The sequence below is a fragment of the Vanacampus margaritifer genome, chromosome 13 (assembly GCF_051991255.1).
Source record: "Vanacampus margaritifer isolate UIUO_Vmar chromosome 13, RoL_Vmar_1.0, whole genome shotgun sequence".
NCBI lineage: Eukaryota > Metazoa > Chordata > Actinopteri > Syngnathiformes > Syngnathidae > Vanacampus > Vanacampus margaritifer.
Genome location: NC_135444.1, coordinates 8,481,676 through 8,500,226, shown reverse-complemented (window position 1 = coordinate 8,500,226; position 18,551 = coordinate 8,481,676). Strand labels below are relative to the sequence as shown.

Genomic DNA, 18,551 nt, shown 5'->3' with positions numbered 1-18,551 from the left:
CATGTACAAGTTTACTGATTAGTATTTTCTAAATTTGAGATAAAAAAAAAATCGCAATAATCAATTTATAGATTAGTATTGGAATTAATAGGTATCGAATCGTGACCTATGAATCGTGATACGAATCAAATCGCCAGGTACTAGGCATTATATATACATATATATATATATATATATATATAACCCTGTGCTTCCTGATTATTTTCTGGGCACCCTTGAGCAAGGCATTGTTCCCCCCCCCCCCCATCTCCCGAACTAACACCCCTGTACAATTCAATGGCATGACACCATCCCATAGATCGAACTGTCTGTGTGGCTGCAAGAACTTGATCCTTTAATCAACCATTCAGCCCAATGATTGTTGACAGTAATTCCCTGTGAATGCTCAGTGTGTGTTTTGTCTGCGAGCGACACCTCCTCTGTGCATTAAAGCATGCATGCCACCTCACCGTGATAGCCCAGCTCACTTTTGAGTAGAATTATAGCACATAATACAGCACCCCAAATCATCCTTAGCCAATCCCAGGAACAACGCACTCCAAATTCTCCACCCAAATACAACAGGCTCCGGCAACAAGGCCATCCTGGCAGCACACAATGTTGCAATGACAATCAACGGGGAGATTTGTGCGTGCGCGTGTCTGTCTGTGACTGCCGCTGACTGATAGAATTAAGTGATAGCACTAACGCTTGTTAAGTCAGTACTAGTTAAACAGACAGATGGGATGAGAAGAGCCATGTTGGGTTGCTGCCACCAATCTGAACCAGACAGACTGCAAGAGAGCTTTCTTTAGTGCCAATTGTTTTTTTCCAATTTTGTGCTTCCTGGCCACTGTAAAACAAGGATACTGAGTACACTCAAAGGTATTGTGCACTTGGATGTTTCTTTGTAATTGTATGCATATTCGGGTTGGTACCCGTGTGTAGTTATACAAAGTCATAGTAGTCATAGATAACGGTTAGCCGTCAGTAGTACAGTGAATCGCCACCTAATTGTGGTTAAATATTCACAAATTCCTGTTTTTGCATTTTTCCGGTAGATCCAATCCTCAACTATTTGGTGACAAGCTCATCTATTTGCTGCTTTTGTGTGCTTTCTGAAAAGTTGCCAAAGTCCTAAATAGAAAGTCGGAATTGGTCTCAAGGAAGTATGTTGACGTGACACATTTTGATTGAGATCTTTGTAGGTTGGGATGTGCTCAATTTAGCCTGATTTTATTCCGAAATGTTGCAGAAGTTACTGAAAATGAGACTTGCACTAGTACTGTCATTATCGATTATTTTTTTAGAATCGATTAATCTATTGATTATTCAATGATTTGTATTTGTATAGGGATTAAAGGGGGGGGTGATGTTATACTATATTACTGGTTCAGTCATTGTTTTCCAAGGTAAAGGGAAAACATGAACAACACTGAATACGTCGAATTCTTGTTTGCTTTTTTTTTTTTTTTTTTTTCGAAAATATCAGAGAGTCAACGGTGCGTCATAAAGACGCATATCTCTTTGATCCCTTGCTTTGAATTCATGTCAAAAAAGTCTCAACTATGTTTAAAAATAGAATAGAATAGTGACAAAAAGATTTTTTATCAGACTTGACCTTAGTTTTCAAGGGTTACCCAAATGGCACAGTTTTGTTCATCTAAATCCATGTTTTGGAAAATCTTGTGTAAAATGCTCATTATTGTCAAACCTGAACTGGAATTAGGGAAGACCTCAAGCTTTCATATTGTAGTGTTTTTATCAGTCCAGCACAACATTCTACATTCATTTTCAAGGCAGATTTTGTGGAAAAAAAAATAAGACGGACATATAATTCGTCAATTTAAAAAAAAAAAAAAAATTCTAATTCAAACTTCCATTACTCAGTGCCAGTAGCACTTAAACAGATTTTGACTGGTGGGGAGAAAAATTCAAAGTTTTATCTTTAACTCATTCACTGCCATTGACGGCTATAGACGTCAAAAATTCAATTGACCTATTTCTATTAGTTTAAAAAAAAAATGCACTTTTGTTAACAAGAGTATGAAAACTTTGAAAAAAAATAGTGAAGTCATGCGAATAATTACGAAAAATTTTAATCGCCTGACGCTTCTAATTCTTAATCTTTTTTTCTTTCTTTTTTTTCTTTTTTAAAGTAATTTTAATTAATTTTTTAAAATCTTTTTTTTAAGAAAAGATTATTAAAAATTAGGGGCGTCAGGCAATTACATTTTTTAATCATAATTAGTCGCATGACTTCACTAGTTAACACAAATTTTATATCTGTTCTAAATGTACAATAAAAAAATTCATACTCTTGTTAACAAAAGTGGGAAAAAAAAATTAACTAATAAAAATAGTTCAAATGATTTTTTGACGTCTATAGCCGTCAATGGCAGTGAATGAGTTAAAGAGAGACCAAAATTATGCTGATAGTCCAAACGGTTCAAGAACAGCTTCAAGTTTACTTTGCGTGCACCTTTTTTAGGCATTTTGGGCAAAAATGACACGAATGGTAAGGGGTTGGGGGAGGATGGATTATGCTCGATTTTATTGTCATTGGTGGAAGGGCTTGGCTAATGGCGAAAATTAACTGTATTAATTAACAATTTTTTTTTTTCTTGTCAGTTTTAACCTTGCATTATAGCGTAAACTTAGTCTTGAGGGAGATGGCCTATGCAATACCTTATGTTACAGGAACGGCCTCTGCTTCACTGTTATACTGGTTCAATCTGCATGCATGATGACGGACAGTGCAATGCATGGTTGCGAGAAATGTTGCTGATGAGGTGAATCAGGTATCTCGAGAGCTGAGCTGTGCAGCATTGTCTTTGTCTGAGGGTGGATGGTGGGGAGGGGGAGGCCAACACGTTTCCTCAAGGTTCTTCCCGTCACACATTTCTGGTTTTGCACATGTGACTGCCAACATGTTCGCTGCATAAACTGCCCTCTAGACTAATGATCAAGCTCTAATCTCCTAGCCTATGGCTCTGATCAACTCCCGTGTTTAACTCATTCACTGCCATTGACGGCTATAGACGTCAAAAAATCATTTTAAATATTTCTATTAGTTTAACTTTTTTTTTTAACTTTTGTTAACAAGAGTATGAAAACCTAGGAAAAAAATTATACACTTCGAACAGATATAAAATTTGTGATTAATCGTGAGTTAACTAGTGAAGTCAGGCGATTAATTACGATTACTAATATTAATTGCTTGATGCCCCTAATTTTTAATAATCTTTTCTTTTCTTTTTGAAATCTTTTTTTAAGAATAAAATATTATTTTAAATTAATTAATTGTAATTAATCACATGATTTCACTAGTTAATTCACAATTAATCACAATTTTATTTTTAAATTTAATTCTAAATTTACAATAAAAAAAATTCTAGGTTTTCTTAATCTTCTCAATAAAATAATAGAAATAGTTCAAATGAATTTACAGTATGGCAGTGAATGAGTTAATGGTTATTATTTTGTATTTAATCAGTTTATTTAACCTGCTTCCACTTTAACAGTGATGCAATAAAGTACGTGACCATTTTTTCCCTCAAAATCTGTCAGTCCGCACGTGTGGGTGTCATTTTTACAAAAGAATGACCAGTTTAAAGTGTTGAAAATGGTTTGATCTCTTTGATAAAAATAAACAGGTTTTTTTCGTTCTTGTTTGTTCTTTAGAAAAATTATCTCCCAACATCTTAATTTTTGCTCTCGAGCTACCCACAACTTCACATAGTCTGCCTGCACTACATGCAGGTGATTGAGAGCAGAAATAAATAGCTGACCCCTATTTCATAAATTAGGTTAATGCCATAATCTCTGCTCTCTACCACCACAGGTACTAGTGACACAATTATGTGTAAATGTAATTTGATCTTTTGCAACATGTCTCACACTCTAGGATGTTTGTGGCTCTTCAGCCTTTCAACATTAAAATTGATCCGATTTCTGTGGTCCTCCGTGAAAGCAGACTAGATATTTTAGTGTTGAACCAAAATGCAACTTTTGAAAACATCTGCTTTTACTTTGGAAAACCATACTAAACTTTGTTGCAGATTTAGTGATGGATGTTACGGACCAAACCAGTAACTAGCATCATTAATTTCTGTTTGAGCATTTTCTGCACTGACAATTTGAAATGATGTCCTGTTTTTCAATCAAGGGATTGTAAACTTTTTTTTCTTCTTTTTTTTTTTCTATTCAGGGATCAATCACCAAAATAATCAACAGATTAATCTTTTCTTCTTTTTTTCTTCTAAATAATCATAAATTGCAGTAATTGCTACATTAGCTTAGAAGAGCCTGGTCGCGAATGCCATATTCCATGATGAATAAAGTTTTATCAGCACACAGTTGTTGCCCACGGAATATTGATTTTTTTAAATAATCTAGCGAAGGACCCTTTCTTCTGTTCATGTCGCCTCTGTTCTTTGGTTTTTCGCTGCTGCTCGCAGCGGTGATCGGGCTAGCGCTAGCTGAATTTAGCAACAGAAGGCTAACCTAATTCATGCCCCTTAATCTAATGGAGCGTGAGCGTTCCTGCTTCAGCCAAGTTTGTTTTTGTGATAAAAATCTTTTTGGTCCATACCCAATAATGCACTTTTAGGCCATTTTTGGCGGCTAGAAATGCTGGTGACCGGAGTCCAGCGAGCCACCGTTAATGTCGAACCTTGTATGTTAGAACAATACTGTAAATACAACACCAATTGTTTCTACAAATCTTTTGTGTTACAACCAGAACATGGATAAACCTATTCAATTTGATGCAGATGTGAATAAATGTGCGGAACTTGCAGAATTTTAACATTGCAAAATAGGATTTTTTTTAAAAAAAAATTATAGTATAGGGCACTCAAATGAATTGTTTTCTAGGTGGTTGAGCAGCAGCCCTTTAATAGTGTGCTGTGATTTAATGTGTATCTTATTTGAATTCTCCTGCAGAATAACTACTTGGCGTTCATGGCGGAGCTCTTTTGGTGGTTTGAAGAGGTCAAGCCCTCTTTTGTGAAGCCAAAAAGTTTGGACAATGAAGCCCCAGGTATGTCAGAGATGATTTTGCATTACTGGTACAAAGCTACAAGCTGAACTACAAACAATTAAAAAGTAAATGAGGTAGGTGGCATTACTAGTATACAAGGAACTACACAAATGAATCAACAACTCTTTTTTTTTATATATATATATTTTTTTTTTCTCCCCAGAGCTGTCATCCTTGTTGAAGAATATCCCAGCTGTGCCAATTTCTAAAGCAACTAAGAGGAGTTTCATGGAAAGATCCCCAAGTCCCGAAAGGCCAAGGTACAATATGTTAGTTCAAATTGGAAAAGCCATTTTTTTGTGAAATAAAAATACATTAAATTAGTCACCCATGTTGACTGCTCATGATAATACAGCTTTAATGTAATACCGCTCTCTTTCTAGTTTGCCCCTGCGACCCCAACCTAGAAATTCAGGTATCTATTTTTTCTTCCTCATATTTACAGTATGTGCAGTCTAGTATGACTATATCTATTATGTGGCTATCTGAAAAGGCATCTACTGTATTTTGCATTCACAAAGTACTGAGTATAAATCACAAAATGAAAGCATTTTGTGCATTTTTGTTGCTTGTATCATCCAGGTGAGATCAAGAAATCGACCTCAATGTCCTTTGTGGAAAGCAACCTTGGTACCTGGCCCAAAGAGAAAAGGTCGGTATGGCATATCTCACTGCTCCTTACTCAAAACGATTATATTTCAAGGTTAAGTATTGGGGCCATTGACAGAAAAGGATTTCACCAGATCCAGAACAGTTAATTATTAAAACACACAATATTTATTCTATATTATTATTGTTTACTATTATCTACAATTTTACTATTATCTATAATTTAGGAAATCTTTCTACAATGCTCCCACCAGATGATGGTTGGTCGCACCACATATTTTCAACTTAAATCAAAGTTATGAGAATAACGCTTAGCCATCCAAACAAAACAAGCTAGCTAGTCACACAAGTAAAATACTGGAATAATGAAAATATATATTTGTTGGACAAAATTAATTAATTGTGATGTCCAAATATGACCACTTTATACCAGTTGTTAAAAGGGCAACTTTTTGACGTGGTTGTGAGACAGTACAAACCTTATAACTGCTCCCATGGGTTCTTGACTGTCCTGAGGATGATATAAACTCCCGTCTTTAAATATATTTCAAAATAAAAATCCCAAATGGGCACCATTTGACATACTTATCCCTCAACGACCCCTCTGTTGTATTATGGTGACAGTACCTTTAAGGAGGGGCGAGGGAGTTGATGTATTTCTAGGCCTCTGTTGTATTATGGTGACCGTACCTTTAAGGGGGGGGAGAGGGAGTTGACGTATTTCTAGGTTAAAAGGGATGATAGACATGAAAGGTTTGAAAATGAGGAGCTTGCTGGTTGCTATGTAAACAGTCATGGCGAGTAAAAGGGACACAACTGGCCTTTGTGTCTTTGTCACATTTCCTCAATCAACTATTTCTGCTTTTCGTAGGCCTGGTCCTTATGGAGTGTCTTTTGACATTCCCCTTGACAAAGAGGAAGCTGCTTCTTCACCTTATTCTGCCACACGTGGGATGGTCAGGTCCGTCAGCACCGATGACGGCTCTGGTTTTAAGGTCCACCACCTTCCTCGTGGGATGAAGCGGAATCTTTCCTTCCAACCCGTCAATGGCAAGAACTTTGACATCGAGGAAGAGGGTTGCCCAGACAGTCTAGCTGGTATGGACCCTGAAAGGCGAACGCACCCTAGCGGATCTAACAGAGTCACAAGAGCAACGCCCTCCATGGAAGAGGCCCTCCAGATTATTCACAGCCCGAGTAGGCCTCCCGTCGAAGGTATCAACAATGGCTTCTTCCTGCACAGTCCGGAACTTGGTACTGGACTTGGTAACTTGGAGCCGTTGTCTGAGCTGGACTCCAAAGGACATTTGAGCCAATCAGACACCACTGAGGTTGACACCGGCATCCATATTCATACAGAGGACATGCTGGATGAGGATTCATCCCTGAAAGACTGCTCTGTGAACATGGACCTTGATATGGATACACCAAGCCCTTGCCCAAGCAGTCAGAGCAAATCTCCCTCAGCACTGAGGATGACCAACTTTGCCGAACAAAAGATAAAGAAGATCCCTCCGTCGGCACCAGACTCAGGACGCGAGAGCAGCAACTCCATCAAAACTACCCCAGAGGGTTCGGATTTTGGTCTACCGCTATCCGTTTCATGGGCCCCGACTCCAGAACACAGTCCCATCCGCCAACAAACACCAAACGCCCCTACTAAGGCGTCAGCTGTCCAACTTCCACACAATGACCCTGCTCAAGTCATGGCAACCGAAATGGTTGAGCTGAGGATGCGCTTGGAGGAGAAACGGAAAGCCATTGAAGCGCAGAAAAAAAAAGTGGAGGCAGCTTTTACAAGGCACCGTCAAAAGGTGGGGCACTCGGCCTTTCTCAATGTGGTCAAGCGTAAAGGGGACGGAGCTGCGAGCGGACCGGAAGAAGGCGGGAAGGTTAAGGGTGAAGTCAAGTCTGTAAGTCCAACCTTGAGGTGTGGTCGGAGCAGTGCAGACACACCTGATGGGGCGGAGCAAAGCAGCACAAGCTCTTGTTGGCAAAGGTCCCCTGGTGGAGGTGAGGATTGTGGTCAAGGGCACACCCCGCTAACCGAGGCGGACCTTACCGAGTATACGCGATCCATCGAGAAGCTCAATCACTCTTTAGCCTTCCTCCAGACCGAGATGCAGAGGCTGGCCCAGCAGCAGGAAGTCATCATGGCCATGCGGGAGCAGCAGCATCAGCAGGCATGGGTCGTCCCTCCCTCTCACGCAAACCCCTCGCCGCAGAAATACGGACGAGGCGGCAACGTCACTCGATCCTCAGGACCCTCTTCCCCGGCAGACTCCCCTCGCTCTGCCCATCGCTCTCCAACCAGCATCAAGCGCAAATCCGCCTCCTTCCACTCCCGTAATCCTCGCACCGCTCGCCCTAATGAGCTCAAGTTGGCCCCTTACAACCGCGTCCTCACCGCCCCTCAGTCCGTGGATAGTATCCCCAGGCTGCGACGCTTTGTTCCCCGTCCGCCCACAGACGGCTCCTTTGTTTACATGGGTGAAACGCCTGCAGCTGCCAGTCTTGAACCTGCCAACAAGCAGCCAGACACACTCGTCGTCTCCCCGGACAAAGAGCTCAGTGGTGTTTGCGCATCTTTGCCCAGCTTATCTAAAAAAAAGCAAACACAAAGGGACTCAAATGCTCCCAGCCAACCAAACACCACTGAGGTAGAAAAAGTTGTTGATCTCAAACCTGCACAGTCATCAGTCGCTGAGGTTCTAGCCCACCCGGTGGTTGAGATTTTCACCGTCACCCCCACAGAGATCCCCACACTGCCGGAAGTCAAGGGCAACCTGATTGAGGTTCCATTATCAGTTGTGAAGTCGCTGAATGACTTGACGCTTGACGACGGCTTGGAGATGGAGCTCGAAGGCGCGGAAGGCCAGGAGGATGAACAGATGATGCGTTGCGGCTTCTTCTTCAAGGTCAGTTTCTGTTTGTCAGTTAGCCCAAATCTCCAGTTGTAATTGTACATTACCTCATGTTTCATTTTTACTTGATGGTATAAATGATTCAGGAAACATGAGGGCGACATCATGCCGCTGTTTCTAGTTTGTGAGGGCTGCTTAACAGCTGTAGTGTGAGCGACAATGTAGGTCACAAAACTGGGTCTGGTGTGAATAATTCAGGCACCACTGTGGAGATGTGGGCTCGTGGAGAAGCTACAGAGATCATGAGAGGTAGTTGTAAGGGATGTTTACACGAAATACGCAACCGAAATGAAACTATTAAAAATTGCTGTCTAACATTTGGTGATTGTGTGTATCCTATGACAACAATTTCATTTTGAAATACTAATACCCGACCTTCCAGCCTATTGAAAGATTGTACCATGAAACTGAAGCACCTTAACTCATTCACTCGCAGTCATTTTCACTGAAGCAACCCCCTTCGCTCCTGGCTGTTTTACTGAATTTTGACTGATTTTGCAAGGCCCACGCAATATTGTATTCTATTGCTATAAAAACATGGAACATACCAAAAGAAAGATTTAGAGTCTCTTCTTTCGTCAGGATTTTTTTTTATTTGTAACTGTTTCTGTTTTGCAGCATTTAGCATTAGATTAGCTAAGTTTCATCATTATTCATCATTCCTGTTGAAAACACTGGCAAAAAAAGAGAGCTTGTTGCAACATGGCCCTGGCTAATCTCTTATACTCTGTTGCCATCTGCTGGCCATTTTTTGTAATAACTACCATTGCTTCAAGCATTCTCTTCACTTCAGAGGCTGCATCAAAGCCTCTGCATGCTCTAGCATAAAAAATAAAATAAAAACATAAAAAATAAAAAATTATAAATACGTCTTTGGGAGCATGGTAATATTTAAAGTAATATTTAAAATAGAAAGTATTCATAAGTTTTGGGGAGCAAATGAGTTAAAGATGCATGAAAATGTTTGAAAAGGATTTCAATTTTTATTGCTGTTTTCAAAGTACTTGCAATTGTAAGTAAAGTATTTTGAAGTGGCTATAGGTTTGAATTCACCGCAACTGTTTATTTATTTATCTAACAAAATATTTAAGGCGATGTCGACACCCCAAAAAATTCTTTACAATATGTTCTATGCGCTCCCACTACTCTATAAACCCATTCATATTGCATTTGTGTAATATGAATTACGCAGCAAAATCAGGGGGCGGCCATTTTGCCACTTGCTGTCGGCTGAAAATGACATCACAGTTGCTTGGGATGAAACGACCAATCACGGCTAAGCTTTCAAAAATCACGTGACCAAACTCAAAAATCAGGTGAGCAGGGATTGATCGTTACCTAAGCACTGAGCAACTGTGATGTCATTTTCATTTTCGACAGCAAGTGGGAAAATGGCCACCACCCGATATGGATAAAAACGAGTGGATTTTGCTGCTTAATTCATATTCCACAAACACAATAGTAATCAGAATGTCATGTTGAGACTAGTGAAAAAGCATAGAACATATTATTGTAAAGAATAATTTTAGGTTGGTTTCCCCCTTTAAAGCATCTACTGTGAAGAAATCATTATTCTGGTCATACTTTGTCTACCAAGTGTGAGGAGACTTGACCTTGTCACCTAATTGTCTCAGGAGGATGGAAAGGCAGAGGAGAACATGGCTCAGAAGAGGGCGACACTGCTGGAGAAGAGGATGAGGAGAGAAAAGGAAAGCCAGCAGAGGAAGATGCAGCAGGAGGCGGAGCTAGATCAAAAGAAAGAAGAGGCTCGGTATGCTCTTTTTGTTTATTATATTATATTGTGTTTTCTACTCTTTTCTGGACATTTTTGGTGTATGCTTAATTTTTTTTTCTCAAATGTGTGAGTAGAGTACCATTACCAGGTATCTGTATCAGGCCGTCAAGGTATCGGCCCTCATGATAATAGTATTGGACTAGAAAATGGCCATTAATTTAATGCAATTTTAAGGAAAAATGCTATATTGGGATATTTAGGTCTTTCTTTAAAATGAACTGTCATAGTTTTTTGGGGAGAAATTTTATCTATCAAAAGTACTTGTGGTATTGGTACTTGGTATCGGTATCGGGAATAGTACCAGTCTGAAAAAAGTGGCATCGAACATCCCTATTTTATACATTACTCAGTCATTTTATTTTGTTCTTTGCTTTTGGGTGAAGCAACTTGTAACCTTGTTTCAAAAAGTGCTATATAAACAAAGTTATCATGTTGGTATGAAAAAAAAAATACACATTTGTTAGAGGGCTCTGGTCGAGTGACAGTGGGGTCAAAGTCCGGTCCTCGAGGGCATGAGTCCTGCATGTTTTAGAGGTTTCCCACGTTCAACACAGCTGATTCATATTTAAGCTCATCAGCAAGCCTGATAATTTGATAATTATCCTGATTATTGAATCAGGTGTGTTGGAGTAGAGAAACCTCAAAAATATGCAGGACTCAGGCCCTCGAGGACCGGACTTTGATTTTGACACATGTGCTTATACAATAACATATCAAGAGTGTGAAATTGAATTTTACTGAATGGACCAGCACAATGAAAAGAAAAATATTGTCAGAACCGAATATGTTCTATTGAATCATTTTCCTACCTTTCGGTTGCATTATTTCCGCAGGTTGAAAGCGGAGGAGGAGCGTATCCGAAAGGAAGAAGACAAGGCCAGGAAGGAGTTCATCAAGCAGGAATATCTTCGGAGGAAGCAGCTGAAGCTGATGGAGGACATGGACACGGTCATCAAATCCCGACCGGCTGCCGGCGCAAAACAAAGACGAGGTCGACCCAAGTCGATCCGTCGCGACAGCATCGACTCCCCAAAAACTCCTGTCAGAGCAGCGACAGGTAACCACAAGGACAAGCCCTACGTCCCATGTGACCATTATCTGTAGTTATATATGTAAGACATCAATCCAACCAATCAGTGGATACTAATTAGCAATGTATCACCAGTTTGTATTAATTATTTAGCTAAAATTATTATACGTGATGTGTGAGTTTATTTCAGTCACCGCTCAGACTGCATTGTTGTGGACAGGCCCGCGTTGTCATCGTGCTTGGTTGTCGCTGCAACTGCGTGTCGTGCTGTCGTGCCACATGTCGTACCGCATTCTGGTTCACGCCAGTTTCTCTTTTCAGTCTCCAGCTTGTCCCTGGCATCCCTCAACTTGGGAGACGGCGACAGCGCAGACTCCGAGAAGAGAGCGCAAAGGTGAGATTGTACACGCTTTTATGTTAAGTGCGGATGCAACCTTACACGTGAGTTTATTTTCTTATGAAATAAAAAATAGGGATGTTCGATGTCCCTGTTTTTCAGACCGATACAAGTACTCAAAAATCGTTTCCGTGATATATCGCAGTATTACCGTGGACAATTCTCGTATCAATTCAATATGCGGCCGAATCGATTTTTAAACATCAATTTTTGATGGAAATAGTCAACAAAACATCTGACTTGAGGTTAAACCAAGAGTGTCATCTAGAGGAGTAAAAAAATATATCACAGGTGCTTCATAAAGCTTAATTTGTCTGTCTGGTTAGATGTTTAGCTAGCTATCTAGCTAGCTGGCCCATTTAAACCAAGAGTGCCATCGAGAGGAGTCAATATACACAATATGTAGTAATAAGTGTTTCATGAAGCTTAATGTGTCTATCACTACTGATTAGTATTTTCAAAATTTTGAATAAAAAAAAAATCGCAGTAATCGACTTATAGATTCGTTTCATGATTAATCGGTATCTAATCTAATTGTGACCTATGAATCGTGATACGGATCGAATCGCCAGGTACGAGGCAATTCTCACCCCTAACTGATACCACTTGTACTTTTGACACATAAAGTTTCCACAAAAATGGACAGAATAATTTTAAAAAAGTGACCTATATAGCCCAATGAAATTAATCGCAATTTTCAATTTCTAGTTCCACAAGTCAGTACTGACAAATCCCTATATTTTGTATTTATGTTACCAAGCACATCATACACAAGACAATTAAAACTGTCCAAATCAAGAGATGTAGCAATAATTCGACCTATACAAAGATAACAATGCTCATTTTGTCATTCTTAGTGGTGTAAAAAAAAAGCTGCTCTTTGAAAATGGCACTTGTTAATATGCATGTTGTTTATTGCTGTACTGTGGATCTGATTTACATTTTTGCATTCCGAAACATCACCCGTTGCCTCAGACCTAGTAGCAACAATTGTCATGATTATAAACAACCTTAATAAGTGCCTCTTGTGGCTAAGCCCTGGCAGGATATGACTAAATGTGCCTCCTGTGCTGCCATATTTGAGTAGGACAAAATAATCTTAACTGCTTTTTTATATAAAAAAAAAAAAATGTCACGATTCAGAGTTTTCCAAACTAACCGCACAACGCACAGATTTCTAACATATTTCTTGTATTCTTGCCACTGTTCTTCCTTTGATTTCTGTCCTGCTCAATTACACATGCCAGAAGTGCTAGCTTAGCCTCTGGCAGTCTCCTCTGCTTTCTGAGCTCTCCTAGGCTGAGAAGGAGAAGGTTAGTTCCTGCTTGAGAAGATCAAGGCGCTTCATGTTGTTCTTGCACTTGACCTCACACTGGCTTTGACTTGACTGAGCACAGCACTTTCTTGTTTTGTTTTGTACTCTAATAGTCGTCACTTTAAGCTTGTGTCTGATGGTATGTGTTTACTACATATATAGCTGGACTGCTATATTTGTTCGCAACATGCCCTCAACTTACATTCCTATCATTTATAGAACCACCGTAATGATTGTTAAAAGCTTACATGATTTGACAAGCTTAAAACAAGCTAGCACTGCAAGATGTGCTATTTTATTGACTTCTTGAATGGACCTCAAACACTGTCACATCACTGCCCCGCCCCCCTCACTACCTTGTGCTTTGCCAGCTCTGCTGCTTAACTTGTGATTAACTCATTCACTGCCGTTGACGGCTATAGACGTCAAAAATTCATTTGAACTATTTCTATTAGTTTAACATTTTTTTTCCACTTTTCTTAACGAGTATGAAAACCTAGAATTTTTTTATTGTACATTTAGAACAGATATAAGATGTGTGATTAATTGTGAGTTCACTAGTGAAGTCATGTGATTAATTATGATTACAAATTTTAATCGCCTGATGCCCCACATTTTTTTAATAATGTTTTCTTCTCTTTTTTTTTTTTATTCATTCATTGCCATTGTCGGCTATAAGCGTAAAAAAATCATTGAAACTATTTCTAATACAGTAGTTTACCATTTTTTCCACTTTTGTTAACAAGAGAATGAAAAACTAGAATTTTTTTATTGTACATTTAGAACAGATATAAAATGTGTGATTAATTGTGAGTGAACTAGTGAAGTCATGTGATTAATTATGATTACAAATTTTAATCGCCTGATGCCCCACATTTTTTTATAATATTTTCTTCTCTTTTTTTTTTTTTATTCATTCATTGCCATTGACGGCTATAAGCGTAAAAAAAATCATTGAAACTATTTTTATTAGTTTACCTTTTTTCCACTTTTGTTAACAAGAGAATGAAAACCTAGAATTTTTTTATTGTACATTTGGAACAGATATAAAATTTGTGATTAATCGTGAGTTAACTAGTGAAGTCATGCGATTAATTACAATTAAAAAAAATTAATTGCCTGTCGCCCCTAATGTTTTAATAATCTTTTTTATATATATATATATATATATATATATATATATATATATATATATATATATATATATATATATATATAAAATGAATTTATGGCAGTGAATGAGTTAATATTGTGCAACAGAAAACCAGCCTCTTAGAAAGATGAGCTTTTACATCTAATTGATGCATGAATACAATAAATTGACACCGGATACAGAATTCTATGGGGTACCAACAATTTCGGACGTAGATTTATTTATTTATTTATTTATTGTTTTTCAGGCCAGATTCAGCAGATGGTTTCCTGTCCCCGAGTCACACCAGCAGCAGGAATGGAGAGAAGGACTGGGAAAATGGATCCACAACCTCCTCTGTTACATCGATCACAGAGTACACAGGTTGCTGTTGTTTATTGTTCACCAGCATTTGTTGTTGCTATTTAAATATTTTATAATTTTAAATATACTGGATTTCTAGTGGAGACCTACGCTGCAATTCAACACTTTTTTTTTTTTGGTGTACTGTTCATGTCAAGAACACATAAAACTCACAATATTACATCTTCTTTTGAAATGGTTGCTTCTTCATGGAATTCTATAGCGAGCAAGTATACAATTTAGTGTTGTTACAAAATCCCCGCAACTGGACTTCTTAATGCCATTCAAATTGAGCTGCAACATAGCAAAGCTTTTGAAGATGAGTAAGGGACGATGTTTAACAGGACTTAAGGCGCCATGATCAATGTGATGAAAACTGGAATTAACAATTTTCTGTCCTGTTTCCAACCAGGGCCGAAGCTCTACAAGGAGCCAAGTGCCAAATCAAACAAGCACATCATCCAGAACGCGCTGGCCCACTGCTGCCTTGCCGGCAAAGTCAATGAAGGACAGAAGAACAAAATCCTGGAGGTGACGGCTCGGAATGCTCCTTTTTAATCGTCATTTGGTGGCTTCAGTCACTTACACTCGTTTGGAAGACCATTCTCGCCAGTAAAAAAATTTTTTTTAAGTTTTTTTGTTTTTGTTTTCCCCACTGTAATAAGCCCATCCGCCAGTGGAATTTAAATTTAAAAAAAAAAAAAATTTAGTTGACCATTTCTATTAAACCTCCATACGGCGCAAGCCAAGTCTGAAGCAGTCAAATCAATCAATCAAATCTAAAAGTTGATTTTACAGTATGAATGTACCGTGTTCCCTCGTTTTCCGCTGGGGTTCCAAAAAAATAAATGAAATCTGCGAAGTAGATATAGCTTTGTTTTACATTTATTATAAATATTTTAAGGCTCTAAAACTCCTCACCACACAGTTTATACACTTTTCTAATCAAGGCATTTACGTTTTCTCACATTTTTCTCTTGTTTAAACATTCTCAATGTTCAAACCTTCATAAATTTAAAACAATAAGTACATTACTGTAAAAAATTTATGCAAAATTGCACCCCCAAAAAAATCCACGATACAGCGAGGCCACGAAAAGTGAACCGCGTTTTTGTGAGGAACACTAATTGTTCTTCTGTAGTTTTCTCTCCAGGGTCCGAACTGCGAAGGCTAGTTTGATATTGTGAGTTTCCTCCAAAACAACTAAAATTTCACGATTTGTGAATTTCAAGTCTAAAAGAGTCTTCAATGATGATGTCCATTATGGTCTGCAAAGCTTGATCCGTCTCGCCCCCCTCGAACCGTGGGTTTGACGCTCCTTGTAAAACTTTTTTATTTTTTTTACTCATTCACTGCCAACAATTCATTTTAGCTATTTCTACAGTATTAGTTCAACATTTCTACTTTTGTTAACAAGAGTAAGAGAACCTACAATTTTTTTTATTGTACATTTAGAACAGATATAAAAAATTGTGATTAATCGTGAGTTAACTAGTGAAGTTGTGATTAATTAAAAAAATATATTTTTTTATCACCTGACGCCTCTAATTTTTAATAATCTTTTATTGTTAAAAAAAAGATAATAAAAAAAGATTAAAAATTAGGAGCGTCAGGCAATTAATATTAGTAATCGTAATTAATTGCATGACCTCACTAACTCACGATTAATCACATATTTTATATCTGTTTGAAATGTACAATATTTTCTTTTCTAGGTTTTCATACTCTTGTTAACAAAAGTTTAAAAAAAATGTTGAACTAATAGAAATAGTTCAAATGATTTTTTTTACGTCTATAGCCATCAATGGCAGTGAATGAGTTAAAGAAAGGCCTTCTGACAAGTGGAAAAAAACAACTTTCTCCCCCTACTGGCGGAAATAGGCTTCTGATAGTGGAGGGGAGGGGGGTACGGGGGATTTTTTTTTCCCCCACTGGCGGAAACGGGCTTCTATCATTTTTTTTTTTTTTTAAACACACACACACTCGAGACATGTAATAATCTTAACTTGGGTTCTAGTCAAGGTTAAGAACTACTGGTAGACACAAATTAAAATGATCATATGTTTATTATAATGATAGGGCTCAAGTCATATTGCCAATACATGTCCTTGACTACAGCAGACTTATTTTTTTTTTCCATTTTTCTGACTTTTTTTTTCTCTCCAGGAAATGGAGAAATCCGAGGCGAACAATTTCCTGGTTTTGTTCCGAGATGCCGGCTGTCAATTCCGCTCCCTCTACACGTACTGCCCCGAGACGGAGGAGATGAACAAGCTGACGGGCATCGGCCCCAAGAACATCACCCGCAAGATGATCGACGGCCTGTACAAGTACAACTCTGACCGGAAGCAGTTCAGCCTGATACCAGCCAAGACCATGTCAGCCAGCGTGGATGCCGTCACCATCCACAGCCATTTGTGGCATACCAAGAAGCCAGCCACTCCCAAAAAAGTAGTGCCTGCCCCCCAGTCGTGATGGAAACAGTTTGCACTTTCACTCTTTATTCCCACGAAGATTCCAACACCTGCAATGCCAATTAACGTGTTTTTTCATTTGAATTTTGTCGGCATCCGTGTGGTTGTCATGTCCCTGCTATAACTGGAATGTAAGCCACTGATGAAGAATGATGTACATATCGTAACTATTTTTAGGTCATGTGTGAGTAATGTTTTTATTTCCTTTGTGCCAAAAGTTTAAAAAAACAAGACAGTATGAATGCTAGGACATTTTACTCAGAACGCTGAAAAGCACTGAATGTTTATAATTCATGTACAGATTGAATTTCATTTGCAATAAGTTTATGCGCTGCCTTACACGCCTTGGGCTTTCGCGTGTGAGTGCAGTTTGCCGATTGTAAAGCAACATTCAGAGATGCTGTTTTGTATGTATTTGGATATGTGTGAGTCAACGTGTTTGCTATATTATGGTACATAATTCTAAGGGCCAAAAAAAGATTGATTGCATACAGCTAGCGTTCGCCACACAGCACGTGTGTGTTCAACTCAACAAAGTCAGACGGTTTCAGCTTTTACACAACCATTTTCTTCAGAAGAATGTAGGACGTTACTCCTGATGATATTCTTCTCGGCTACCAAGATGTGTGAAAATATTTGTTGTAGGTAGTGTTTGCTCATGTTTTCTTGTAATTGAGTAAATTCAATAGAATTCATCCATTTGTAATTTCTTTGTACTCATTGTAGAGCAGTGGTTCTTAACCTTGTTAAAGGTATTGAGCCTCACCAGCTTCCCAAGAGCACTCACTGAAACCTTTATTAAAATTGACCCCCCAAAAATTCAAGACTGGTTTATTGGTGAACAAAATGAACAGGGACTGTAGCCTTTAAATCGAATCTGGCTCTCTTCACCTTGAATTCAGCTGGTTAACCGGTTAAGGAAGCGTCCCTTTACTTTTGCTAGATATCTAGTTGTGCCGGACTAGAATTGCACAACATGCAGTTAGAATGCTGACTCCCATCACCCCACTCTATATTTATAGAGCACTTTAAAACAACTACTCTTGTTTTTTGTTTTTTTTAGATGGAACCCAGTACTGTAAAAACAGCTGAGGCTCCAGAATTGAACCCTGTGGAACACCATACGTTCCATTACACATGTGAATTCATATTGCACATATTGGTCCGACCACTTTTTTTTTTTTGGCTCGCCATGTTTAATATGGATTACAATCATCAATAATCATTTGAGTCAGGTGTGTGTTTTGACCTCCGAACCCAGGTTAAGAACCACTGCTGTAGAGTTCAAAGGTATGAACTTTTTTCCCGCAAGTAGGTGAGGTCTACGAGTTCAGATTTGTACATAAACCTAAAAATCAAGATTAAGAGGAATGGTACTTTATTGTCAGGAACACGTTTATTTATTGGATGCAATTTGACTCGAGTCAACGTTTTGTAATCAATAGTTGCATTTAACATTTGTCATGACAATTCAAAGATCGATTCAGTA

The 18,551-nt window shown here is 38.5% G+C and overlaps 1 protein-coding gene across 4 annotated transcripts in view; it reads left to right on the top strand.

The window, feature by feature from the left end:
• camsap2a (calmodulin regulated spectrin-associated protein family, member 2a) overlaps positions 1-17,757 on the top strand; it is a 51,397-nt gene extending 33,640 nt beyond the window's left edge. For 2 of the 4 annotated variants that reach the window (XM_077583737.1, XM_077583736.1), the window contains 12 exons: positions 4,927-5,023; positions 5,187-5,283; positions 5,407-5,438; positions 5,606-5,675; positions 6,504-8,550; positions 10,191-10,327; positions 11,185-11,408; positions 11,703-11,775; positions 13,026-13,091; positions 14,494-14,609; positions 15,001-15,119; positions 16,755-17,757. In XM_077583737.1, the coding sequence (XP_077439863.1) occupies positions 4,927-5,023; positions 5,187-5,283; positions 5,407-5,438; positions 5,606-5,675; positions 6,504-8,550; positions 10,191-10,327; positions 11,185-11,408; positions 11,703-11,775; positions 13,026-13,091; positions 14,494-14,609; positions 15,001-15,119; positions 16,755-17,063 (3,387 nt within the window). In that variant the 3' untranslated portion in view covers positions 17,064-17,757. The remainder of the gene's footprint in view (positions 1-4,926; positions 5,024-5,186; positions 5,284-5,406; positions 5,439-5,605; positions 5,676-6,503; positions 8,551-10,190; positions 10,328-11,184; positions 11,409-11,702; positions 11,776-13,025; positions 13,092-14,493; positions 14,610-15,000; positions 15,120-16,754) is intronic. The other 2 variants (XM_077583739.1, XM_077583738.1) reach the window with 1 other exon arrangement.
• Positions 17,758-18,551: the final 794 nt, after the last annotated feature.